Source organism: Pteropus vampyrus, unplaced genomic scaffold (genome assembly GCF_000151845.1).
Source record: "Pteropus vampyrus isolate Shadow unplaced genomic scaffold, Pvam_2.0 Scaffold225, whole genome shotgun sequence".
Classification (NCBI taxonomy): domain Eukaryota; kingdom Metazoa; phylum Chordata; class Mammalia; order Chiroptera; family Pteropodidae; genus Pteropus; species Pteropus vampyrus.
Window position 1 is genome coordinate 2,691,680 of NW_011889006.1, and position 25,984 is coordinate 2,717,663.

The following is a 25,984-nucleotide window of genomic DNA, read 5'->3' on the forward strand; positions in this document are numbered from 1 at the left end:
ATATGAACAATAGATTGGTGGGTACCAGAAAAAGGGGCGGGTGGAGGGAGGATGTACTGGGTAAAGGGGGCCAAATGTATGGCGTCGGATGGAAACTAAACTTTAGATGGTGAATGTGCTATAGTGTATACAGACAGAATTATAATGTTGTTCACCTGAAACTTATATAACGTTGTAAGCCAATGTTACTTCAATTAAAAAAAAAAAAAGAACTCTTGTTCTCATTCTCCTTTGTCTCCCTCACTCTTCCTCCAAAAAAAAAAAAAAAAAAAAAACAAGTATTAACCTTGGGGAAATAGAGACCACGTTAAATAATACAAGGATACAACCAACAAAATGAGTGGAATTTCTTTAACACATAAATTGTATAGGGGGAAAAAAGAGAAAACCTCTAGAGTAAAAGCAATTTAAGAGACACAGTACCCAATTTTGCATTCACAGATTTTATTTGAACACTATTTCAAACAAAATTAAAAGAATGTTTATGCAATAACAAAACTGAATGAATATTTGCTATCAGTGAACTATTAACTTTCGGTGTAACAATGGTGTCACGGTTACTTACAAGAATCATCTTTTAGAAAGCCATATTTACAAATGAAAATAAAATGCCTGGGATATACTTCAAAATAATCTGGTGTGGGTGGCAGGGTGGGGATATAGGTGAAAATAGACTAGCAGTGAATTGATAAGTGCTAGGCAACACTAGTATAATGGCATAGGAGTTTGTTATTCTATTCTCTCTAGTTTTGCATAAGTTTAAAGTTTTCCATAATGAAAAATAAATACAGAAAAAGCAAAGAATGAGTCATACACGGGAAACAAAATTCAGATAATACCAAAATATGTACAAGAAAGTGTGGAAGAGGATTCTCTAATCCTACTGAAATTCAAAAACAAGATAGTGGCATTTGTGAAGAGAAGAAATTAAGTAGAGAAAGCTTCAGGTCGAAAACCAGTACTGACGAGAGTTTCACAGGGTCCAAATTAGACTAAGTCTGACCAAAAAATAAAAAAGTACTCCAGGTAGAGGCAACATCACAAATAAAGGCACAAAAATTTGCTAAAGCCAAATAAAGCAAAATGCTACGCTAGAGTTTAGGTTTTATCTGGCAGATAAGAGAGCATCACTGCATATTAGTGAATAGGAAAGTGTGCTATAAGAAGCCTGATATAACACCTGAGAACATCGTTCCAGTAATCCTCTGGATGGTGGCCTGATTTAGGGTTAGTAATGAAAATCAAAGCAATGGTTGTGGAACTAGGAGAGGAGAGTTAAAAACAAGGACATACACAGAAAGAAAAAGCAGAATTTAAAAATTCAATGGCTAGGTCTGGAAGACAGTAGAAAGAGCCAAAAGCAACTCTGTAGCAGAGGCCTGTAGGGTTGGCTGTCTGTTGACAAAAATGGAGATGAAGAGACTTAGAGAGGGAAGTGGTTTTACTGGAAAACAATGGGTTCAGATACTGAGTTCGAAGTGAAAATGTACTGCAGGTAATACATTCAGAAAAATGGATATGTTGTTCAAGGGAGTCATCTTTATTCATTGTGCCTTAAGAAGATGCTAAATGAGGTCAAGAATTAGCAAAAGTACAGAAGGTTGATTGGATACATACACATGTATCTACTCACTCCTGAAACTCCACTTTAGGAGAGAATTCAGTATTAATTTTTAAAGCATATGCTAACAAAGAGAGTGGCAAAAAGTCAGAGCAGTAAAATGTAGAAGTTAGAAAGCAGAGAGATCACTGGTAAATGTCTTAGTGGATCCAAGAAAGCTGAATAAGACACTGGTGAAAGTTGAGAGGCAATGTGATGTATACCACAGCACTCCTCTCCCCAAGGCTCAGGATTTGGTGTTATCAAGTATCACTCGAAGTAGGGGTGAAGGTGGGATTGAACACAGTAATACTGCTTTAAAACGTCTTTTAAAGAAACAGAGCTCCAGAACACAGGGCATGATGCAATCTCACAGCCTGTTCCCTGGCCCACAGAGCACTTAGAGGTTTACTCTGGAGTGGGAAAAACAGGGTCTCTGGAGGATGCTCCACACAGCTAAACAGAGTACCATTCTAAAAACAGAGAAATTCAGTGACTGTATGCACGTGCATGTTGAACTCCCAGTTTTCTTGCTTAACTCCCAAAACACTAGTAGCCATACGTTTACTCTCTGTGTAGGAGATGCGAAGAAGACTATAAGTCTTCTGTGGGAAATATGACCAGTCCAAGAGGAAAGATCCACAGATCCTGACATCTGAGGATGAACTAAAAAGACTGACACAGGCACAGAGCTTCCAACTAGCTTTTTAGCACTCCATTCATATGGTCATACAGTCCTTTGTTAGTGATCCTAAATAGAAAAAAGACAACAGACAGCATATAGAAAGAAGAAAATGTCAATAATGGAGAAAATAATCAATATCATCTGAGAGAAAATCAGAGAACCAAAAAACTCTTGGAAAGTAAATATATAATAGGAGAAACAAGAACAAATACGGCTTATGAGAACAAATTGAGAAATCTGCCAGAAAATAGAACAGAAAGAAAATGATAGAAAAAAAAAGAAAGGTAAGAAAACGAAGAGTACCTGCATAGGTCTAATATTTGAATAGTGAAATTTCAGAGCTAGAGAACAGAGACCAAAGGGAATTAAACAAACAAACAAAGCCAAAACCAAAGAACCAGAGTTTCAATAGTGAGTCATTAGCATAATGATGAAAATAGACCTAATGAGGCATATTGCCATGAAATGATGATCCTACAGACTTCTACAGGGGAAAAATCTTTATACAAAAGATCAAGAATCAGAATGACATTGGTCTTTAGCAGCAAGACGGGAAAGCTAAAAGACAATACAGCAATGATGAATGTTCTGAAGGAAAATGATTCTCAACCTAAAACTTTACACCCAACCAACTGACTATGAAAGCAGAATAAAAGTGTTAACAGACATTTAAGGTTCCCCGCTGTCTGCCCAATCACACACACCCTTTCTACTGCAAGCTGTATGTACTTCAAAAAAAAAAAAAAAAACACCAAAAAACCCCAAAAAACAAAAGCAAAAACAAAACAAAAACCAAAACACAAAAACAGGGTGTTGTCCATTGTTTCTGTGCATCTATTAACACATGAGGATAGCATTAGAGTCCTAATAATGTAAATGCGAATGACTGCATAGCCAAAAATCATATTAAATTGGGAAGACTGGGACAGGTGCAGTTATACTTTTCAAGAGAAAGAAATAATACCTAAAATTGAAAAAAAAAATCGAGAACAATATATCCAAGTTATTTATTAGCGACATGAAGGTAAATACTGTTATGTGGAGAGTGAAAAACTGGCAAAGGTGGGGTTTAGATTTTTGAATCAAAATCTACATAACTGTCTCTAAACTATATACATGTATAACTGATAAGCAAAAGTATATTTTTACATATCAAGCTTTTTGAAAATCACATATGTGAATGGAAAAATAAATAATAAATCTGAGAAGTCCAGTGACCAAAAGTAACTGGACTTCACAGGGTGTTCTGATCATAAATTCCTAACTGGGCAGGTCACGGTAGGTAGTCACACCCCAGGCATATAATTTCTTTAGTAAAAGCTTTATCTTCGCCTTACACAAGCCCTGTCCATTGTTTCTGTGCATCTATTAACACATCTTTGAAATACCTCTTTTTCAGTCCCCTTGGAAGCGTAACCACACTCAAGAGAGCGTATAAGCTTGTTAACTATCCTGTAATCCAATTCCTACCTTGCTTTCTTTTGCCTTCATGTAACCTTCCTTATGTTCCCTCCTTAATTCCCAATGTAGAAAAGAAACTGCAAAACTGTCATTCTGTGGAGCATTTGAGATCTTGCTCCTTGGCAATGTCACTTTGTCTCAAATAAGCTATTATAAAAATTCACTACAGGTCTGGATGTATCTTTTGTCAACACATAAAACTGTACTACTGAATGCTAGATGCTGCGGTGCTAAAGAGACCAACATGTGAGTATGACCAGGATCCAGCAGAGCCAAGACACCTACGTCTAGTTCACCACTGTGTCCTAGTGCTCAGGTCAGACTATGTGCCAATTACGTCGTTGAATGAGTGAATGGATGAAAAGAATGTAAAGTCATTTTGGTGTAAAGACATGTTAAAAAGACATGCATGTTAACGGTTGAAGAGAAAAGAGAAATTCTGTTGTTAGTAAAGGTGACAGGAAAGGTTGTACCAAAATAAAGAAAAGTGTGCCCGGTGGGTAAGGAAAGTATGTTCTGAACATAAAGGCATGAAAGCTTAAAATACGGTATGGGCAGAAAACCACAAACATTTGATGTTTGTACCACGTGATTCTGGTACAGAACCAATGTTTCTCTACAAATTCATTTACTTAAATATTTATTATCTCCTATGTATCATGCACTGTTCTAAATATCATAGAGCAGTGAACAACAATAATAACAAAAAAGCTCTGTTGTGATGAACATATGTTCTAGGGAAAGGAATATTAAGCAAACCATCATTTAGTATCAGATTGTGATAGTGCTGTGGAGAAAAAAATTTGAGGGAGGAGAGGAAGAGAGAAAATACATGAATAAATATAATGTAGGTGTTATATGGGTTTGGAGAGTGGCGGTTTGCTAATTATGTTAGGTGTTCAGAGGACAATCACCCTGATAAGATAACATCTTAGAACAGGACTTGAAATAAGGGATTGAGGTGAACATTTTATTTGGAGGAAAGTTCCAGACAGTAGGAACAGTAAGTATTTTTTGTTTGATAGTGTGCGGGGACATGGTAAGGATTTTGGCATTCATTCTGAAGGAAGCCACTACAAGGATTTGAGAGTATCTGATGTGATTTGTATTTAGAAGGATCACACTGATAGCTCTGTTGACAACAGTCTGTAGGGAACAAGTGTAGGTAGCAGAATGGAGAGGGTAAGAGGCTATTGCAGTCATCCAGGTGAAAACATATGATGGTCTGGACTAGACAATGGCGTAGTGAAGTAATTCTAATTGCTTCAAAAGCTTTTCCACCTTGCTATCAGCCAGTGCTAAGATCTGACTTCATTTTTCCTAAAAGGTATAACAATATTCTAGAATCAATATTGGAAGTATGATCCTTCTAGGGTATAAACCATTAGGTACAAAAGTCATAGGGAATAGGGAATTTGAAGTGTTAACATAAGCCATATTAAAGTGGATTTTCAACAGCTCAGTTTTTGTCCCAACCATCTCCAATATTCTTGTTTACAAAGCATATGGTTCTTTGAGCAATGTCATTTAGGTGTAAATTATTATATTGTAGATTTAAAAAGATGTCCATTTAAAATAATGCAACAGCCCCCATGTTAACTAGGTAAACAACAGTATTAATGACACTATAGATCAAAAACTCCTTTACAAAAAGCTCCCAACTTTTGATTTAGCAATTTCATGTCTAGAACATGTTTCTAAGGATGACTTAGATTCATGAGCAAAGATGCTCATTGCAAAGAGCTGTCAAAAATGTGTAAAGATTATAATGTACTAGGGAATACTAAATAACCAACTGAATTTGATAAAAATTTTTGGTGAACTGAGAAAAGTGTCCAAAATACATTAAGTAAATTAAAAGGTTACAACTAATAAATCAGGTGCCAATTTTGGGGGAAAAAAAAATAGGGGGAACAAAGGCATTCAGAGTATGAAAATGGATGAAGATATAGATAAAATTGGCTAGGAGTTGACATTATTGAATCTGGGTAACAGGTACCTGGAGTGGAAAGGATTATCTCATTATACCATTTGAACTTCTCCATAACAAAGGTTAAAAGACCAAGTGAAAAATATTCACTAAAATGTTAACTGGCAATCTAGGTTTTTTTTTTAATTAATTAATTAATTAATTAACTTTTTTTTTTTTTTATGGTGACATTGGTTAACAAAATCCAATCTAGGTTTGTAACTGAAGATGTTTTCTTCTTTTAGTACAACTAAGTCCAAATTCTCATTAACTCCTAGTCAAAACAAAGCACCAAGACAAGTTTAACTTACCACCCAACAGGCATTTCCAAGATCAGCAATCTTCACTTGGAGCTTTTCTGCATTTTTTGGCTCAAGGGGATTAACAAGAAAATTTCCAGCAGTGGATTTTCCTATAGACAATAGGCAATCATTAATAAAATTGTTCAACAAACACAGAAATACCCAAAGGTTAATAAAACTCTCTTGAGGTAATGCACCCAAGCCCCCAACTGGCAACCCACGACAACTTTTCTAAGGTAAAAAGAGCACAGCAACACCTTAAGTTTCTAGAATTAAAACCTCTGCCATCATAGTAACAAGTGAAATGCTGTGTACCCAGTATACAACCAATAAAATTCAAAGTTAGCTACAGATTTACACATCGAAGGTAACTTGGACACCTGCTGTAAAGCTAAATTTATTAAAAAATTGGAATTTTGTCTAGAAATTCATATATATGTTATGCAGGGAAGGAGTACTGGGGAAGTAGGTCTGGAGAAGTACCTTTGTTGTCCAGTGGTCCATTATGTTCTTGGTCCTGCTCATCCTCACAGGGTATCTCCGCCCGAATGCTTTCTTGAAGTTGACTGATGTCCTGTTCATTGAATGACTGGGCTACATTTGATGAAGACTGGCACATCATAGTATCTGACATATCAGAGGTTACAGGTGTACAAGAGTCTGTTTCTTGAGATGTGCTGCTGTCTCCATTTTGGGAGCTTAGGAAACTAGTTTCCTGCTTCAAATTTTGGACATCACAGTCATTAGCATTATGTAGATCCTCTTTAAGCCTCAATGTTTCTTTATTACTGTTCTCAGTATAATTAACGATTTCAATTACTCCATTGCAATTAATTTCTGCTTCACCACCCTCTATACCACGTTCCATAAGTGTTTGATCCTGGTTAACGGTACTTGACTCTTCTAAGGAACAAACAGACAAAAAGGATGTATGTGTATGCGTATGAATGAAAAAACAGAAAAATTTCTCAAGATTAAAACATTTTCTAGAACTCATAGACTGTGGCATAAAAACACGACTGAACATATAAAACCTATTTATGGAAGGACAAAGCTCTTCCTTTACCCAATTGCTAAACGAAGGCTATGTTGCATTTCTTGAGAAAAGTTAGAAATTACATTTGAATATCACCTGCCTAATACTTATGACAAGTTCTGTATTCTTACTGGATAAGGACACCCCCAGAGATGTGTTGTGTGCATGAAACCACTATATTATACAACAATGATAATGTTAAAGTTTGCTATAAAGTAATTTTTGTGATGCTCTATTTATACCAAGTTTTTCTTGGGTCATTTTATTAGGTGGGTTCTCTTTCAAGGGTCTTTCAACAGGACTCTCTGATTCTTCTTGCTTGTTTGGTCTTTTTTGCCCAGGGCCCGACTCTTTCTCCATTTCCTCAATTTCCTGCATTCGCTTCTCTAGTAATTCTGCCTGGCGCTTCTGCTTCTTCTTCAATTTCTTCTTCTTATTCTTTGACATTTTGTCAGCCTGGGCGGAGATTACAAACAGATAAAGCCTTCAGGTGGCTAATCCATTACCCCTTGTTGGAGATAACTGTTAACTTTAATTACTTCCTGATTAAATTTCACTCTTTCCCTAACACAGAACTTAAGTTTAATAACGTAAAAGTATATACTCTTAAGAAACCAAATAAAAATAAAATTAACAACAAATCTTGGACCTCTGAGCAGTTTGGTGGGGCTGGTGTACTCTCAGACACATTCAAATTTACAGATGCCTTTACCAGTACAAACTTGTTGAAGATGCATGGGAATTTTTTGGAGAAAATCATAGAAATGCAGGAATATTTTTTTCCTTTGGGTTTTCAAACTCTAAACAAACTGTGATCATCTATAACAGAAGAAACCCTGCCCATTGTCCACAGACCAGAATTAAATATAGAAACACCTTATACTTACTGGTTTAGGCTGGGGCGCAGTACTGACTGAAAAGAAAAAAAAACAAAGTAAGAATCCTGGCACTCAGCAGGCAGTATAAACTAAGGCTCATAGACATCCTATCAGAGTGAAAACTCTTTCTCGTACAGTTTAAATACTGTAGAGACAACTACTTAAGCAACTTTGGTAGAAGCAACATTATTTTTCTTTAAAAAAATTACAAAAGTTGACAACTTTAAAATAAGTTTAAATAAATTCATCTTCAGATAGCATCAATATAAGCAAAACAAAGTCCTCATTTCTGGTTTCCACTATTAATGCTGCTAAAATCTCATCACTACGTACTCCTTAAAATAAAATGATAGGCAATAACCCCCCCGCTTAATTCCCACCTAGGACTCCCATTTTTAAGTGTACAGTTTAGTAGTAGTAAATATAGTCACACTGTTGTGTTATATTTCTAGAACTTTTTCACTTTGCAAAAATGAAACTATGTCATCGAAAACTCCCCATTTCTCACTTCAGTTCTTCTTTTTAAAGGAAGCCTATGATAACTGATACTTCAACTTATGGATCAGGAAAGTTCCTCAAATATAATTAAACTACTAAAATTAAAATGTTTCTCAAATGGAAAAAAGAATCATCATTATCATAGTAGCTAATATTTACTTAGTACATAATACTGTGTGGCACACTACGAACTGATTTAACATGAAATTTAATCCCAATAACTCCTGCATGAGTAAAAATGAAGTCAAGCGATTTGCCCAAGGTCACCCAGCCAACAATGAAGCCAGGATTCCAACTCAGTATGTCTACTCCAGTGCTTAAACTCAATCTCTAAATAGCAATATTATCTTGCCCCCCTGCCAGATCACTGACCTATAAATGAGCATGTATAATTATGGTAAAAGGTAAACACGTCAAAAATGGCCATCAAATCACAAGAAAAAACATTTTAAAACATCGTGAACCGGCTTTTATATATATAGCTGACTCTTGAACAACACAGGTTTGAACCGTGTGGGTCCATTTACTTGAGGATTCTTTTTAATAAATACTATAAATGTACTTTCCTTATGATTTTCTTAATATTTTCTTTTCTCTAGCTTACTTTATTATAAGAATATAGTACACAACACATAACTTACAAAATATATGTTAATCAACTGTTTATGTTATCAGGCTATGTGTTTTAAGTTTTTGGGGAGTCAGCAGGCTGAAACCAATAAAGACTGATAACATTCCTGAATGTATGTTGAAACTTTGAACTAACCACCAGAAGGCTATTTTTGAGAGAATAGCTGAATAGCTGACCACCAGGCACCATCACATCTTGCTTATACATGATTTTCCTGTACTGTTGCCCACGACCAATTCTATAAAGCAAACATTTCTTTCTTATGGACTATGCACCTATGCCAGAACTAGCCCCACTTCCTCTTCTCTTATCCCCTTTTTCCATAGCCAATGTAAATTCTTTGAAAACAACTTTCATCTTTCCTCTGTAAACTGCATCAAAAAGCCTTGTCAATCCCAGGATGGTGGACATGTGTCTTCTCCATCTAGTCCTGCTGATGATGGTTTAGAGTGAATACCCCAGGACCTGGTCCTTTTTCTGGCTAACATGTGGCTCAATAAACCCTTCCTTTTAGAAAAGCTTTCAGCCATGAAAATTTTTGGTTAACAAAGTGAATTTTTGAATGTGTGGGAACGGGCGGGGGAGGGGAAGCAGTCAGTAAGCCTAACCCCTGCATTGTTCATGATCAACCATACAACATATCTGCACCTAAAAGACATAATCTTTAGTCTTCTCCTTCCAATTTGGAACCAAGACTGAACCAATACTTTTGAAGGCTGGGACTATTTCTTATACATAAGTACTTACTGTATCTTATTGTTAAATGAATGAGTGGTGTTTTATTGAACTATCTGGTAGTAGAATAAAATAGAAACTTCTCTTAACTTCTAATGCCAGCAAAGTTCCCAAAGAAAATAGACCTGCAGATCCGGAAGGTGGAGGAGCTCCAGATCGCTGCCATTCTGTTGCTTCTGCAGCCAGCCTCCGGATGTACTGCTCGTTCACTGACAACAAGATGTTTTCTGGTTTAATATCAGTGTGGATGATGCGGCACTTGCTGTGTAAATAATCCAGGCCCTGTAACACCTGAATGGGAATAGAGTAGTAGACTCGCAAACACAGAATAGAAGTCTTTCTGGAGAAGGAAGAAATGGTTAACATGCCCTTTAAGTGCTGAAATGTAGGTAAGAGATTTAGATATCTTTTAATTTAAATTTCCTTGTTGCTAAAGAAGTGAGTCGCTTGCTTCCCAGTTTGGAGCTCTTTTCATCAAAACACATATCCAAACAAATTATTTGCCCTTATTAATACTAAAATATTAATATTTTCCTGATGGTAAACTTCTTTATTGAACACTGAAAGCTATTTAGAATATCAGAAAATGGCCATGAATAACGTTATGTATAAAGATGATGGTAATTTGACACAGCAATTCTCTATTAATATAGGATCGATATTCGCAACCAGAACTTCAGGATAGGGCTCCAAATTTCCAAAATCAGGCACTGCACACAGCTTCCCCATTAATAATTATTATAGGAGATGAACCTGGGGAAAAATGATTATGCTAAAACATTTAAAAACAGAATAAACACAATAAATTGTAGGGGCCAAATAAAACAATTTTAGCAATTAAAAAACCCTAGTTTTAAAAATAAAGGTTCTATGAGAAGTAGGAAAACTCCTGACACTTAAAGAATATTTAAAAAATCAACATATAGAAAGTACTAAGATACATACTTGCTGAATAATTTTTTTGACACAAGGCAGTGGAAGCCCCTGATAATTAGACTTGATGATCCACTTAAGCAGATGATGCCCCAAAACTTCAAACACCATGCAGATATCTAGAAGTGTGTTAAGGAGTTAAAGGGAGACAAGATGTGTTCCATCCCAATAAAATTGCTATTGTCTTATTTTTTCAGTATATAAAGTTATAGAGCTTGTCTAGAAATATATCTAGCTGTCAACATTCTGTAATTCCAAAGGTTAATTCTTTAGTCACTGAAAACACCCAAGAAATGGAAAATTCTGGAGTGCTGGTTTGTTAATAAAACATTTAGTGGTAAAAAAAAAAAAAAAACAACAACAAGAGAAACATGTACATGAATTAGTGAAAGCACTAGGATTAAGTTGTTTATTAGACTCTCCCCTGATATCAAAACTAATGTCCAGCGTAACAACTCCTACTCCCAGTCTCAAAGCAAGGAAAATTTATTATGCTCTGATTAGAGAAGACGATGTACCAGTACTCAAACCTAAAAATGTAAATGCTAACATTTTTAAAAAACAGGAAGCTGACCTGCTCTATGGTCTGTAGTTCACAAAACTAATTTTGATTCTGGTGCTACCACATGTTCTCTTTATGTGTACACATCCCAATCACACCACACAGCAGGAATATTCTGAGCCTAGTTGTAAGCGGGGCACTGCAGGAATTTTAGAAGCAAGACACTGGTATCTTGAATCTCTAGAAGCTTCTACATAAATTAGACATACATATATAATAATGACCTAGTGCCCAGACTTTTAAGATTCTCCACTGAAGAAAAACCCGGGCTCCTTGAAGAAATGGCCAAATCCAGAGCAAATCTGGAAAACCTTGCTGTGCCAATAGTCAAGGAACATGTCAAGAAATGGGAACCAGTTTGAGAGGATGTCACTAGCCCAAGTTGAGAACATTTAAAGAGTGACGTTATGAATTAACTTATAAATTAAAAATACAATGAATCCAAAGAGATACTAAAATAAGTGTGTGCTGGGGGGATGGAAATTTCTGTTAGAGGAAAAAGTCAAGTAATAAATATACAAAGTATGACAGAAATAGAAAACCATCACTTTACAATTACTATAGTAATAGCTGATTTAGGTAAGTATCAATGAATTCTAAGACTATTAAATGAAAGACTGCTGGGAAGAATTGTCACAGTGTGACAATATCACCCCATATATTACTTATTAATTACAAAAGGAAAAAAGTACTTTTAAACAGTAAAATCTGAAAGATACTGCTATAACCAACTGATCAAACTTATCAGCACCAATGATAAGCACAAATTCACATCATGTGCCCTCTGATATTACACAATGAGAACAAAATATCATCCACGTAGTATACTTGACAAAAATGATTAATCTGAATTTAACCATGAGGAAACAATCAGATAAATTCAAATGAAGGGACAAAACAACTGGACTAGAGAGGGAAAAAAATGGCATAGATAACAGAGGCTCTGTTCATACCTCTGGCGACCAAATCAAAGTTGTGATGAAAATAAGGAGCAGCAGCAAGGAAAAATCGCCTGGGATCTTGATGAACAAGCCATACAACTAAGGAGAAATCCAAGAAATCACCCCGCAACGGCAGAAAGGAGAACGCAGTGAGGACTGGGGCTGCCTGGTCGTGAGCAGCTGAGTGAGATGAAGGCTGCAGCAGCAGCAGCAGACGCCTCTTAAAGGGGCAGCGTCCACCAGCGAATTTTTGTGGTGATGGACCTGCTCGCTCTGAGCACCAGTGCCAATTTGGCTGCGCACAGGGGGCACCACGGACTTACAGGGAGACATTGTCAGAGTGAGGGCTGAAGCGAGACTTGCTCTGTTCAGAAGTGCTGGCAGTCTCCATTGTTTCCTGTTGAGCCCTCCCCGCTCCCAGTGTGTGGACACAGCACCGCCAAAGCTATGAGGCCATCAGACTGGATAACAGAAGTCGCTCCGCCCAGAGGATTCCCTGAAACCCCGCCTCCCCCAACTCATGGCCCCACCCAAGCCACATCCAGCTGTATCCTCAGTGAGTCAGGTGCTCCTTGCTGAGCAGCACCTAGACTCACACTGGAGCCAGCTGGCTCCTGGTGTGGCCTTTTGAGGCAACTATAAGCACAGCACCTGTGGATTGCTTGCTGAATCTTAACAGGTGGCCCCAGAGGGGTAGAGGCTTGGGCTAAGTTTCTGGGTATTTATCTGAAGGAAATAAAAACACTATGTCAAAGAGATATCTGCACCCCATATTGCTGCAGTGTTATTTACAATGTCAAGACACAGAAATAACCTAAATGGCCATCAAAGGATGAATGAATAAGGAGGTGGTACATAAACACAATGGAATATTACTCAGCCATAAAAAAAGAAACCCTGTCATTTGCAACAACATGGATAAAACTTAAGGGAATTATGCTAAGTGAAATAAGTAAGAGAAAGACAAATACTGGATGATATCACTTATATATGGAATCTAAAGAAAAACCAAAAACCCAGACCTATAGATACAGAGAGCAGATTGGTAGTTGCCAGAAGTTTGGGGAAGGGTGGAAGAAATAGATGAAGGTGATCAAAAGGTACAAACTTCCAGTTAGAAGATAAGTCCTGGGGATATAATGTATGGCACGGTGACTATAGTTAACAATACTGTATTGTATATTATCATTATGTTGCACATCCAAAACCAATAAAGTGTTATATGTCAATTATATCTCAAATGAAAAAAAAAGACTAGAAAAATTCATTGTCACTGGGCATTGGATAAATTATTCAGGAAGGTACTGCCTCAGTCGAGGGAATGTTTAGCCCTAGACTAAACACTGCTCTGGATCCACCTAACACATCATAAAAGTAAAATCTGAACAGGATCAGACTGTTTCCAAGAAACATAACTGCTTCCCAGAACAAAGCTCAAGAAGATTTATGGGGATAAAAAAATATCCAGCAGCTAACAGGTAAAAATCACAATGTCTCAAAGATTACCGGGCAGCAAAGATTTAAGAAGACATATCTGAAAATTAGAATAATGATCATTTGAAACTAATCCAAAACTGTCAAAGATGTTAGAATTAGCAGACAAGAAAATTAAAGGTATGGTTGTATTTCATATATTGAAAAGCAGAGATATAGAAGATATAGTGACCCAAACTGAATTTCTGAGATGAAAAGCACAATGTGAGATGAAAAATACACTGGATGGGATAAATGGCAGATTAGGCAATACAGAATAAAAAGATTAGTGAACTTGAAGGCATAGCAGTAGAAACTATCCAAAATGAAAAACCAGAGAAAAAAAATTATCCAAACAAATCTACCCACCTGCAAAAGTAATCTGTGGGGGCAACTTCAAGTGATCTAAAAAAAGGGTGAAGAGGGAATGGAGGTATTACTCTTCACGACAGATTAACAAACAAATCATAAAAATGACAACGATCAACCCAATAGCAAAGTGTACTCCTAGCGCTTTGATTCTGTTCGCCATTTCTAACTAAAAAGGAGTTAGGGCTTCTTGAAGAAATGGATGTTTCCAGGTTTGAACAGGAAATGTATAAGATGATGTGCCAAACATCTTGATGTGCCAAAAAATAAAGAAACTTTCAATGACCTTATGTAAATGCTGACTCAAATAAGAATAAAAAAACTAAGAATAAAAAGTATGAGACATCTGGAGAGACTGAAACACTGACTAGATACCAAATAGCTAAGAAGTTGGTACCAATATTTTTAGGTATAATAATTGCATTCACGTTACATCTTAAAAGAGTCCCTATCTTTTGGAGATACATTCTAGAATAATTATGGATGAAACAGTACATCTAAGATTGGCCACAAAATTATCAGGCAGAATAGACAAAACAATACTGGCTATGAGTTCATAATACTTGAAATGGGTAATGGATCTGTGGGGATTCATTAAACTATTCTACTTTTGTATATATAAAATATACCAAAACAGAATTTTAAAAACATAGATTGCTTTAACAAAATTTTAAGTTATTTTTATTTATTTACTCACTTATTTACTTATTTTTTACGCCTATAGCAGCTGGTCTTCCGAGGTGGTCTCCCATCCAAGTACTAACCAGGCCCGACCCTGCTTAGCTTCTGAGATCAGATGGGATCGGGCTTGTTCAGGGTAGCATGGCCATAGCTATTTTCTTAATGTTGCCACCTTCAATGTAAACTTTTATTTGTTGAGGGAAACACTGTAATTTGGCAACAATGTTGTCTTAATTTGTATGCAGTGATACTGAAATGACCAAACATTTAGTAGCTTAAAAAAGCAAAAATTGAATAAAATATCAAAAGGATATATAAAAAACATGTTTCGGGGAGATGGTATAAAAAAACAAAAGGCTGAAAACTAATTAAAAGCCAAATTCAGGGTGCATTCTGAATAAGAGGAGTTCGCAAAAGATGCAAAATACATACTAGGAAAAAAAAAGGATCCTAACACATGGTAGGTAACATAGGTAGCCAATAATGACAATCGCTGGCCAACGTCAATATTATATATAGACCAGCTGTCCCTTCTTAACTACTCCTCTCCCCTCACCACCCATGGATGACTTCAATTTATATTGAAGTCTGTATAACTAACTTTCTAGTTCAAGGTCCTTCATATTTTAATATAAGAAAGGATAGTGCTCCGAGAAAAACCAATATACAAAAAAACAAAACAAAACAAAACAGATCTATGGCTCCATGTAGGCATGTCTGTGTCGTGAAAAGAGATGAGGGGCAGAAGACTAACATAACCTATTAACCCTGAAGACTAACATAATCCATTAACCCTAGCGCTACTGGTTTTATCCTTTTCAATCTCTAGCAGCATAAAATGCAGTAGCCAAGAGAGCTGAGACAAGTAGGAGGAAGGGCGGAGAGAAATGGCTAAGCAAAAAGGGAGAAATGAATAAAATAGGGACTCAGTGGGTAAAAAGTAGAGAAACTACCTGGTAATGTTTGGAATATCCTGGAACTTGAATTGAAAGCTACTAAGATATTTAAATAATTTTTTAAAAAGCCTTCTTGCTTTGGGTCAAATAAAGTCACTAAGCATTACTGAGGAGACTGTTTAGAATATTTGCACAGTTTTATCTGTAAACTTCCCAAATTAGTAGAAAAATGTGACAAATGACAAACATTATAAGATCAAATTATAGAGAAACAGAATTTGATGGCCATCATTAGATCCTGTGTATGTTATTTCTTGGTTATTCTTAATAATTTGAACACATATACACACAGAGTCATCAAAAAAGTGACCGCAATAGGACAAAAGATACTGTTTTAAAATAGGATGATTCTTGAAGCAGTTTTTGACATATTGGGGGATATGTGATTTTTACTTCTACTTCTTCGAAGAAATAACTCATAACTAACTTCGGAATGATAAATCTTTTCACATTATTACCTGTTCTCTCATCCTCTTTTCTAGTGTCTCTTTTCAAATCTCTTACCACAGTCCATATGATACTACTTCTTAAAAAAAGTGTATCACTTGCAATTAAGAACGTGTGTTAAAAGAAGTTTAACATGCAGGGAAATAGAATGATATATGAAATGTCTTCCCTTTACATTTGTAAATAGTTTATGAACTGGTAGTTTTAGACTCTCCAATCTGAGAGAGACTCTCTTTTATTCTGAAAAATCTGATAGGCTTTTATAAGCATTGCTGTTAAAAAAACATTTTGATTATCTCATTCAATGTTGCTCTGACATTAACTTGTAAAGGATATCAGCTAAGGTTCCTTCCAACTCTAAAATTCTAAGAATCCAGATAAAAACATGAAACAAGTCAGTTTTTTCATTATGATAGAATGTGAACAATCACACCTGTTTAGATTCTAAGCATTAACCTACACGCATAGCTTCTTCAATGTTGAGGTCTGATAAATAATAAAATGTGTTAAATTCTTGTTTATCCAATATTTATCATGAAAAATTACTTCCACTAAAATCTACGTGCTAATTAATAAAAATCAAAAAAACCTTTAATTAAGGCTATTTTCTAAAAAAGCTCTTTTGATTTTGGTTTAATTTGGCTGAAAAGGAGAAAAACCTAAAGCAATATCCCCCCAAAATCACAACATACAAAGACAGATATGATTCACATCTGGGTTCAGAAATTTAAAACAAAAGAAAGTAATTTGATTACAGTTTGCCTTGAGAAGAGAGACCAATGCTGTCTTATAGAAATCTGGTTCCTTTCTTTGGGATAGAGTTAATTCATGATTTATTTTCAAAGGTTTTTTAAAAGGATACGTGTTCCATTAACTCCTGATATTTTAAAGTCATCTAGTAGTTGAACAACCATTTCTCTGTTTGGATCATTAGGGTCTGAATTGCGAACCTATAAGTGAGGAAGGAACAGTATTTAGTAAAAAGGAAAGCATGGAAATAAACCAAATGGTGGAGGAAGGACTACCTGCAGCAAATATTACAAAAGATTAATTACTCCAAGAGAAACTTTTACAAATCTACAAGAAAAATATACTAAAATTTTAAAAGCTCAAATAGGCAAGGAACTTAAACGGTTCACAAAAGGAAATACAACTGAAAAAGACTACTGTTCTAAAATGACATTTTGTTACTCAGTGTGACTCCTAAATTAACTGCTGGCAACCAGGCCATGAGGAATTAAGGAACTTTTGCAGGAGGCAAATCAACTACAGCACTAACCACACTGTTTATTCAGCTGATGTATTTTTTTTTTCATAGAAAAACTTTCCCAATGAAGGAAGCAGTACATTAATTTACTTTTGGGCACAAACTCCTTTTTCTTGTCACAAACTCCTTTTCTTGTCACAAACTAGCACTTTGAAAAGTATTCCTTAGAGCTCTCCTGGTCTAACATTGTCACTTTACAAATGAAAAATTTAAGGCTCAAAAGAAATAAAATAATGAATTGGAGGATATATTGGGATAGAGCTGATTGATCCTAAAACCCAGGTTTTCTAACTCTTGAGTTTAAGCTCCTTTTATTTCACTGACATCTTCCTGGTTTACGACAAAACTTAAAATAAGTTTCTGATAAATTTACCTGTTTCCAGGTATACGGGAATAAATACTATGTTTATTTTTATAACATTTTAAAACAAAACATATTATATATTGGTTTGCATAATTTTCCTTTTAACCATAGTAGGAAAGAAAAACATTCTTTGTGCTATCTGACACATAAAACATGCTCAATAAACATTTTTGTTTATTTGAAAACTTTTTTGGTGTGTATGTAGGAAGAATTCTTATGACAGCATATTCCACCAATTCCCTACCACATGCTCAGAATGTGTAAATATTGTTGTTTTCCTCTACTTCTTTAAAGATATTGGAACTTTATACTAAAAATTAGCCATGCTAAAGAATTTACACTTGGTATATCTTAATTGAATAAAATTTGTTTAATGCGTTGCAGTCACACATACGATCTAATACTCACCGATTTCAGCAACCGGATTTCATCTAGTGCTGTTTCTGTATAATGTTCAGCACTTTTAACTACTTTCATGGCCACAAACTTCTTCCCCCTAAGAAATAAACACAAACAATTAAGACTAAATGTCCTACCCTTACTTTAGGAAGCTAAAATTTAGCTATAACTGGGACACAGTGACAAAAGTACCAATATTGATTTCACAATGCCCTATACTCAAACACAGGCTACTTCTGTGGGACTACTTGTACCTGTTAATTGACTAGCCAGATTTAATTTACAGGAAGAAGATCTGTTTTGGGGTAATGTCGGTCACCAAACATTTCTCTAAGTTAAAATCTACCTTCTTAATGTTTCTCTGAATCCAACTAAAACCATGAAATGGGGATAAATAAGAGAGCAAACCGCACCAAATAAAAAGTATCCAGTATATTTGGTAAAAGCCAAAATGTTAAAAGCCATAATACTTTCCTATAAGAAGTCAAAAGAAATACTTGGGTGAAAACAAATTGATAAAATAATAACGTGCATAGATAGCAAATGTGGTCTCATCAAAGACAGATGGTATACTTTTAGGTAAACATCCAATGTGAACTGCCTGTGATTTTTATGTAGAGAGTAGCTTTAGACTATATGGCCAAGCAAATCTGTTACCAAAACAAAATATAAGAAAATAATTTCACATAGGTTGGTCTAAGACATCACCCAGAAATTTAACTCTATTCCAGTGGGAAAAACTATGAATATACATACCATACTTTCTTAAGTTGGTAATGCTTTGATTTGGGGAGTGCTAAGTGCCTTGCTGATATTAATTTAATTAATCATTTGTCTCTAGGGTCTTCTTCACCAAAGGAAAGTTATTTGCCCAAGAACATAAAGATCACACCTAACTAATTCTTTTGCAGGACCACAAAAACTTACTGAATATCCCACGATAACCACACTGTTGAAAAATGTCCCCAGCCCAACTTTCGGATCACATGGTATCTTCCATTGAATAGATCCCCAATTTTCACCAGATGATAACCTCCTGGAAGAAACAATAGGAGGGAAACAGTCACTTAAATAGTTTGAAAAAGTATCTCACATCCCATTTTCCAACTTCTATATATACACCTTTTATCAAATAAAAATGGTTTCTTATATACAATCAATTCAATAGAAGAAAAATTTAAGTCATGTCAGCCACACAGTATTATTAAGCTTATGTTACCCTCCCTACCCCCAAAAAACCCAAAACTTTACAGTAAGATTAATGACTTAGAGTGAGCAAGAGATGCTTTGTGGAACAAAGCTACTTAAAATAAGTCATCCTCAAGAAAAAATAAGGTTATGTATCACAATATTCTTGCCCCTTGGTAATCCACTAGATTTATCTAAACATATAAATCGATTTACAGTTGCAGTCTCAGGATGTTTTTTAGGAGACAGATCAATGAATTCCATTTATTTAACTTAAAAAGAAAACAGAGAATTTGCTTCTCTAAAACACAACAAAACAAGGCTGCCAACAGTGGCATGAATCAAAGTATTTCAACATCTATCTTATGCCAGCTGAGAATAAAAAGAACCAGGCTCTCCTATATGGTAAGATACATTCTGTTATAAGTTCTTATCCAAGAATACTAGAGAGTCTCATAAAGAAACAGAAGTATCAGGCAACTTTGTGACACAGTATAAGTATCTATAATTCCAGTTTAACTTATATTAGCAATCATCTCTATGAGGAAAAAGTAATTAAAAGGTGTTCTGCAAAAGTCTACATACCAAATCTTATCACACTTACCTCTGAGTGATAGCATTAAAGATGGCTTTTATTTTCTTTTCGTTTAATATATTTCTGAAAATTCCTAAGGTAAATATGCACTATTACTTTTAAAGAGAAAAAAGGGTAAAAACAGATTTAATATAAAACTAAGTTTTAATAAATTAAGTCAAACTAAGAAGAAATACCGTTTCCTAGCTCAACAGAAAAAAGAGCAATAAGCAGAAAGCATCAAAACTGTTTACACTGATAGATCAAACATTCAAATGAAAAACTGCATATACGTGAATCATGACTTACTTAGTAGCTCCTACAGAAAGCCTTACCTTTACAATAATCATTGGGATCTTCCTGCTCATCATCATCAGATCCCAGAATCTCCTCTTCCTGTTCTGGTAGATCACTCTCAGAGTGGGGAGCAGAGCCTCGGTGCTGAGTTTCAGATCTAAGAAATAATACAAACGTGTTCAATCCAAATGGACAGAAGAAAACAGGATTTTAAGAAAATATCATTATCAAAACATCCCCCAACTGAACAGATAATATAAACAGAATATTATCTAGTGGAGGGCTATGAAAGCATTAATTATCTCTTTACCCCATGTTAGGAAAATACTACTTTTAAAAAAATCAGTACATGATTAAAGAAAATCTGGGGAAAAAAAAAGTACAAAGGGAAAAATTACTTGAATCACAATATCCAAACATAATCGCTGGTAAAACTATTACATTTTCTTCCAGTTATTTCACTGTATTTTTATAAAAAACATTTATAATTCAATATTACATAAAAAAATTATATCCTGCTTTTCCTACTATATTGTAAACTTTCCCTCTCATTCCTATTCAATCTCTTAAATCTTAGAAGTATCATAACTTACTTTGGCACATTCTGCTCCGCTGGATGTTCAATGTGTTTCTAATTTTTCACTACTGAAAATAAAGCTGTTGAATATTTTTGGATAATCTTTATTCTATATTCAGAATTATTTCCCTAAAGTTAAATTAGCATATAAGGATAGAAACACTCTCCCTATTTATACAGATCTAAGGACACATGCAGACTGAGAATGAAGGGATGAAAAAGGTAATTCATTCTATGCAAAAGGAAACCAAAAGAAAGCTGGAGTAGCTATGCTTATATCAGACAAAACTGACTTTAAAAGAAAGACTGTAATAAGAGACAAAGATGGGTGTTACATAATGATAGAGGAGTCAATCAAACAAGAGGATATAACATTTGTCAATATTTATGTACCCAACACAGGAACACCTAAATGTATTAACAGAACTAAAGGGAGAAATAGACAATGATACAATAATAGTAGGGGATTTTATACCCCACTTAGATCAATGGATAGATAATCCAGACAGAAAATGAATAAGGAAATATCAACTTTAACGTGTCAGACTAGACAGATTTAATAGATATATACAGAACATTCCATCCCAAACCAACAGAATACACATTCTTTTCAGGATTACATGAAATATTCTCCAGATCATATGCGAGGCCACAAAAGTCTTCATTAGTTTAAGAGGATTGAAATGATATCAAGCATCTTTTCTGACAACAATGTTATGAAATTAGAAATTAATCACACAAAGAAAACTGGAAAATTCACAAGTATGTAGAGATTAAACAATATGCTACTGAACAACCAATGAGTCAAAGAAGAAATCAAAAGAGAGAAAAAAAAAAAAAAAACACCTTGAAAAAGGTATTCATTCTATGCAAACGAAAACAGAAATATAACATACCAAAACTTACGGGATGGCAGAAAAGCAGTTCTAAGAGGGAATTTCATAGCAATAAATGTCTACCTCAAGAAACAAGAAAAGTCTCAAACAACCTATCTTTATACCTCAAGAAATAAGGAAAAAATAAAACAATGAAGCCCCAACTCAGTAAAAGAAGGAAAAAAAAAGAAATAAAGATTAGGGCAGAAATAAGTGAAATAGAGACCAAAGACAAAAGAGAACATCAATGAAACTAAGAGCTGGTTCCTTAAAAAGATAAAACTGACAAGCTTTTATATAGACTCAACAAGAAAAAAAGTAAAAGGACTCAAATATATAAAATCAGAAAGAGATGTTCCAACTGATCACAGAAATACAAAGGATCATAATAGACTGATGAACACAATGAACACAATTATACACTACCAAATTGAACAACCTAGAATAATGGATAAATTTCCAGAAACATACAATCTACCAAGAATGAAACATGATGAAGCAGAATATTTGAACAGACCATTTACTAATAAGGAGATTCCATTAGTAATCAAAAACATTACAAGAAATACATATTTAGGACCAGATGGCTTCACTCGTAACTTTTACTGAACATTTAAGGAATTAATACTAATCCTTCTCAAACTCTTCCAAAAAATAAAAGAGAGGGGACCTCTGCAAACGCATTTCATGAAGCCAGCATTACCAAAATCAGACAAGGATGTTACAAGAAGAGAAAATTACTGGCCCATATCCCTGATGAATGTTGATGCAAAAGTATTCAACAAAATATTAGCAAAACAAATTTAACAACACATTAAAAGCATAATACACCCTGATCGAGTGGGATTTATTCCAGGGAATGCAAGGATGGTTCAATACCCCCAAATCAATGTGATATACCATAATAACAAAATTAAAGGATAAAAATCATATGATCACCTCAATAGATGTAGAAAAGCATCTGACAAAATTTAACATCCATTTATGATAAAAATTCTTGATAACATGGGTATAAAGGGAACGTACCTCAACATAATAAAGGCCATATATGACAAGCCCACAGCTAAAATCAGACTCAGTGGTGAAAAGTTGAAAGCCTTTCCTCTAAGATCAGGACAAGACAAAAATGCTTACTCTCACCACTTCTATTCAATATAGTATTGGAAGTCCTAGCCAAAGCAATTTGGTAAGAAAAAGAAAGAAAAGGTATCCAAATTGGAAAGGGAGAAGTAAATTGATTATTACATGCAGATGGCATATGATACATAGAAAACCCTAAAACTTGTACTGGTCTCAGCCTATGAATAACCAACGTCGTGGCTGGACCAGCCCTTATGGTTCTTATGATTTCAAGATCTTCAGTAATAACCATCAGGAAACTCTGAAAAGATACAGGTTTATTACTCATAGGACCTGGAAATTACAGAACATACCTGGGGCCACGCATTGAGGTTGTGGGGGTAGGGGAAGAGGAAGAGGGAGAATAGAAGGGAGAGGAAACATGTACACACACAGGCTTTGGGTACTGCTTTTATTGGGTTTGAGGGAGGGTGCCTAGGGTTTTAGGGGCCCACTATTAGTGAACTTAAAAGTATGGGAAGAGAAAACAAGTAGCCCAAATGGTCAGTTACTGAAGTCAACTGAGATCTCTAAAACAAAGGAACCTCAGTGGGGAGAGGCAGCCTGGCTCTCTATCGAGCTGTGTGCCTGGCAATATGTTTATTCAAGATAGCGTTTTTGACGTGGATGCCTTTTTGAGATAAATGCCTTGACAATCAAAGTTTAAGTCATGCATTTGCAGTATAAAAAAGAAAAATAACCAATGTCAGGGCTTACACTAAAGGTTGAGGTAAAGTCATGAAGTAATCAATAGTGGATCTATATAGTGAGGATGTAGAGAAACTGGAACCCTCATACATTGCTGGTAGAAATGTGAAATGGTGCAAGCATTTTGCAAAATAGTTTGTCAGTTCCTCAAAATATTACACATTAGAATTACCATATAATCTAGTAATTCTACTTCTAGGTATATATTCGAGACAAATGAAAACAACATCTGCCCACACAACAAATTGTACATGAATGTTCACAACAGTATTATTCATAATAGCCCCCAAATAGAGACAACCCAGATATCCATAAACTGATGAACGGATAAACAAAAGGTGGTATATCCATACAATGAAATATTCAGCCATAAAAAAGAATAAAATAGTGACATATCCTACAGCATGGATGAACCTTGAAAATATACTAAGTGAAAGAAGTCAGTCTCAAAAGACCACATGTACTATTCCATTTACACGAAATGTCCAGAACACGCAAATTCATAGACACAGAAAGTACATAACTGGTTGTGAGAATCTGGGGAAAGATGTAAGGGTGAGTGACTGCTAATGGGTTTGGATTTTTTAGAGGGCAGTGTATGGGTGATGAAAATGTTCTAAATTTAGATTGTGATGCAACTGCACATTTCTGTGAATATACTACAACCACCGAACTCTATACGATAGATGGGTGAATTTTTGAATTATAGATGTGGCTCGTATCTCAAAAAAGTTGTTAAAAAACTGGATCTAAACATAGTGCTTTATTGGGAGAAAGAGTGGAGGTAGAATAAATGAATTAAATCTCCTTTAATCATAGCATGAATTGATGGTAATAGCTGAAGCTGATGAATCAAGAAATAGCAATAAGTATGCTGGAGATGTGCATCTAAACAAAAGAACACAAAAGTAATAATGTTATATGTCAATTATAGCTCAATAAAAAAATAAACAAAAGAAACCACAAAGAAATAGGTAAAAGTATTTACCTGAGGAAGTAGGCCTATGACTGGGGAAAGGGTAGAACAGAGGACTGAAGCTTTTAATTACAAGGTTTCCACTCTCTTTTTTTAATATCAAGAGACATAATCTCTTTCTTTGAACAACCTGGAAACCTAAACATCTAGCAAGAGAGGGCTGAGTAAATGTATTGGCTGTATGAATCACCTTCATTTGTTTATCTAAAAACTGATTACCAATTTGTTCATTTGAGGTAAAAATTGTAAATTGCTAAAAGGGTCACCTCCTTGTATCCCTTAATCAATATGTTCCATTTTGAATTCTTACTGTATTTGAAAATGTTTCTATACAATGAACTTCTAGAGTATCCATTACTATCTTTTTAAAAAATGTATCATATTGCTAGGTTCTTCCACTGTCTCAAGCATACCTTTCTGTCTGTGTGTTTTCCCCAAGACCTGCTTCTGAGAGCCCTCTGATTTTCAGATTTTCCAAAACAAAACAAAAATGATAACAAAGACATTGTACACCAAACATCTGCAGAAGAAAAGGAGTCAGGATTATCCCTTCATCTTCATAGTCTCAGTTTGATTAAGTTACCTATACCAGGGAATTCATGGCAATTGAGGTTAAATAGAAAAAGAAAATGGATTTTTCTCTATACAAATTGACAAATACCAAAAAATCTCAAAGACACAGATGTGCCCTTTTGTCTCTCCTCTTCCAGAACCTCAATGCCAATCATATACTATCTAACCTGAAAGATATTATAACATAGAGGGTAAGAGCCTAGACTCTAGGATAACTTGCTTATGGTCAAATCCTGGCTTTAATACTTACTTCCTGTGTGATCTTAAGCAAGTAACTTAACCTCTCTGAGTCTATTTCCTTACCTATAAAGTCATAAAAATAAAAGCACCAAGTTTGTATGGTTGCTGTAACATTAAATGAGTTAGTTCCCATTAAAGGCTAAGAACTGTGTCTGGCAACAGGTGCTATTATTATTACTATTATTATTATTATTATTTTCACATAGAAAAATATGGATAGTCTCTTTGGACTGGAGTTCTTGACTATAGCTTTTCTTCAATAGTTGGCAGCTAATCTGAGGAATGCAATTTAAAAATTTTGGGAGAAAGTTACCAATAGTACCTGCATTTAACACAATTACAATTAATTTCAAGATATACTATCTGAGATTAAAATATTCTGGACTTAGGAAATACTTGTTAGATGGAGCATTTTTATTTTCCTTTTTAGAGTGGCGCTTTTTGTCATGGTTGAATCATCACTGCCTCTAGAATCCTCTCATATTTAGCAGAAACGTCACTTATTAGTATATGAACACCACAACACACTAATTCTATCCCTATTCTTGTCAATAAGATATCTTATTCTGTTGCTTGCTTTTTTAAAAAGATTATTTACATCATTTCAGTAAAGCTTCTTGTGTGATACTGTACATGAAAGTACTCTGACATTAAAGGAGAGGTGGTTTTT

At 35.0% G+C, this 25,984-nt stretch overlaps 1 protein-coding gene and 1 pseudogene across 4 annotated transcripts in view; both read right to left on the reverse strand.

The window, feature by feature from the left end:
* Window positions 1-25,984, reverse strand: part of SRPK1 (SRSF protein kinase 1) — a 62,289-nt gene that overhangs the window by 19,333 nt on the left and 16,972 nt on the right. For all 4 annotated transcript variants that reach the window (XM_011373541.2, XM_023538473.1, XM_011373540.2 and 1 more), the window contains 10 exons: window positions 20,285-20,403; window positions 19,115-19,223; window positions 18,197-18,284; window positions 17,020-17,107; window positions 10,741-10,847; window positions 9,921-10,086; window positions 7,941-7,966; window positions 7,296-7,509; window positions 6,501-6,920; window positions 6,027-6,127 (listed from right to left, as the gene is read on the reverse strand). In XM_011373541.2, the coding sequence (XP_011371843.1) occupies window positions 6,027-6,127; window positions 6,501-6,920; window positions 7,296-7,509; window positions 7,941-7,966; window positions 9,921-10,086; window positions 10,741-10,847; window positions 17,020-17,107; window positions 18,197-18,284; window positions 19,115-19,223; window positions 20,285-20,403 (1,438 nt within the window). The remainder of the gene's footprint in view (window positions 1-6,026; window positions 6,128-6,500; window positions 6,921-7,295; window positions 7,510-7,940; window positions 7,967-9,920; window positions 10,087-10,740; window positions 10,848-17,019; window positions 17,108-18,196; window positions 18,285-19,114; window positions 19,224-20,284; window positions 20,404-25,984) is intronic.
* LOC111747511 lies at window positions 14,789-14,907 on the reverse strand (annotated as a pseudogene).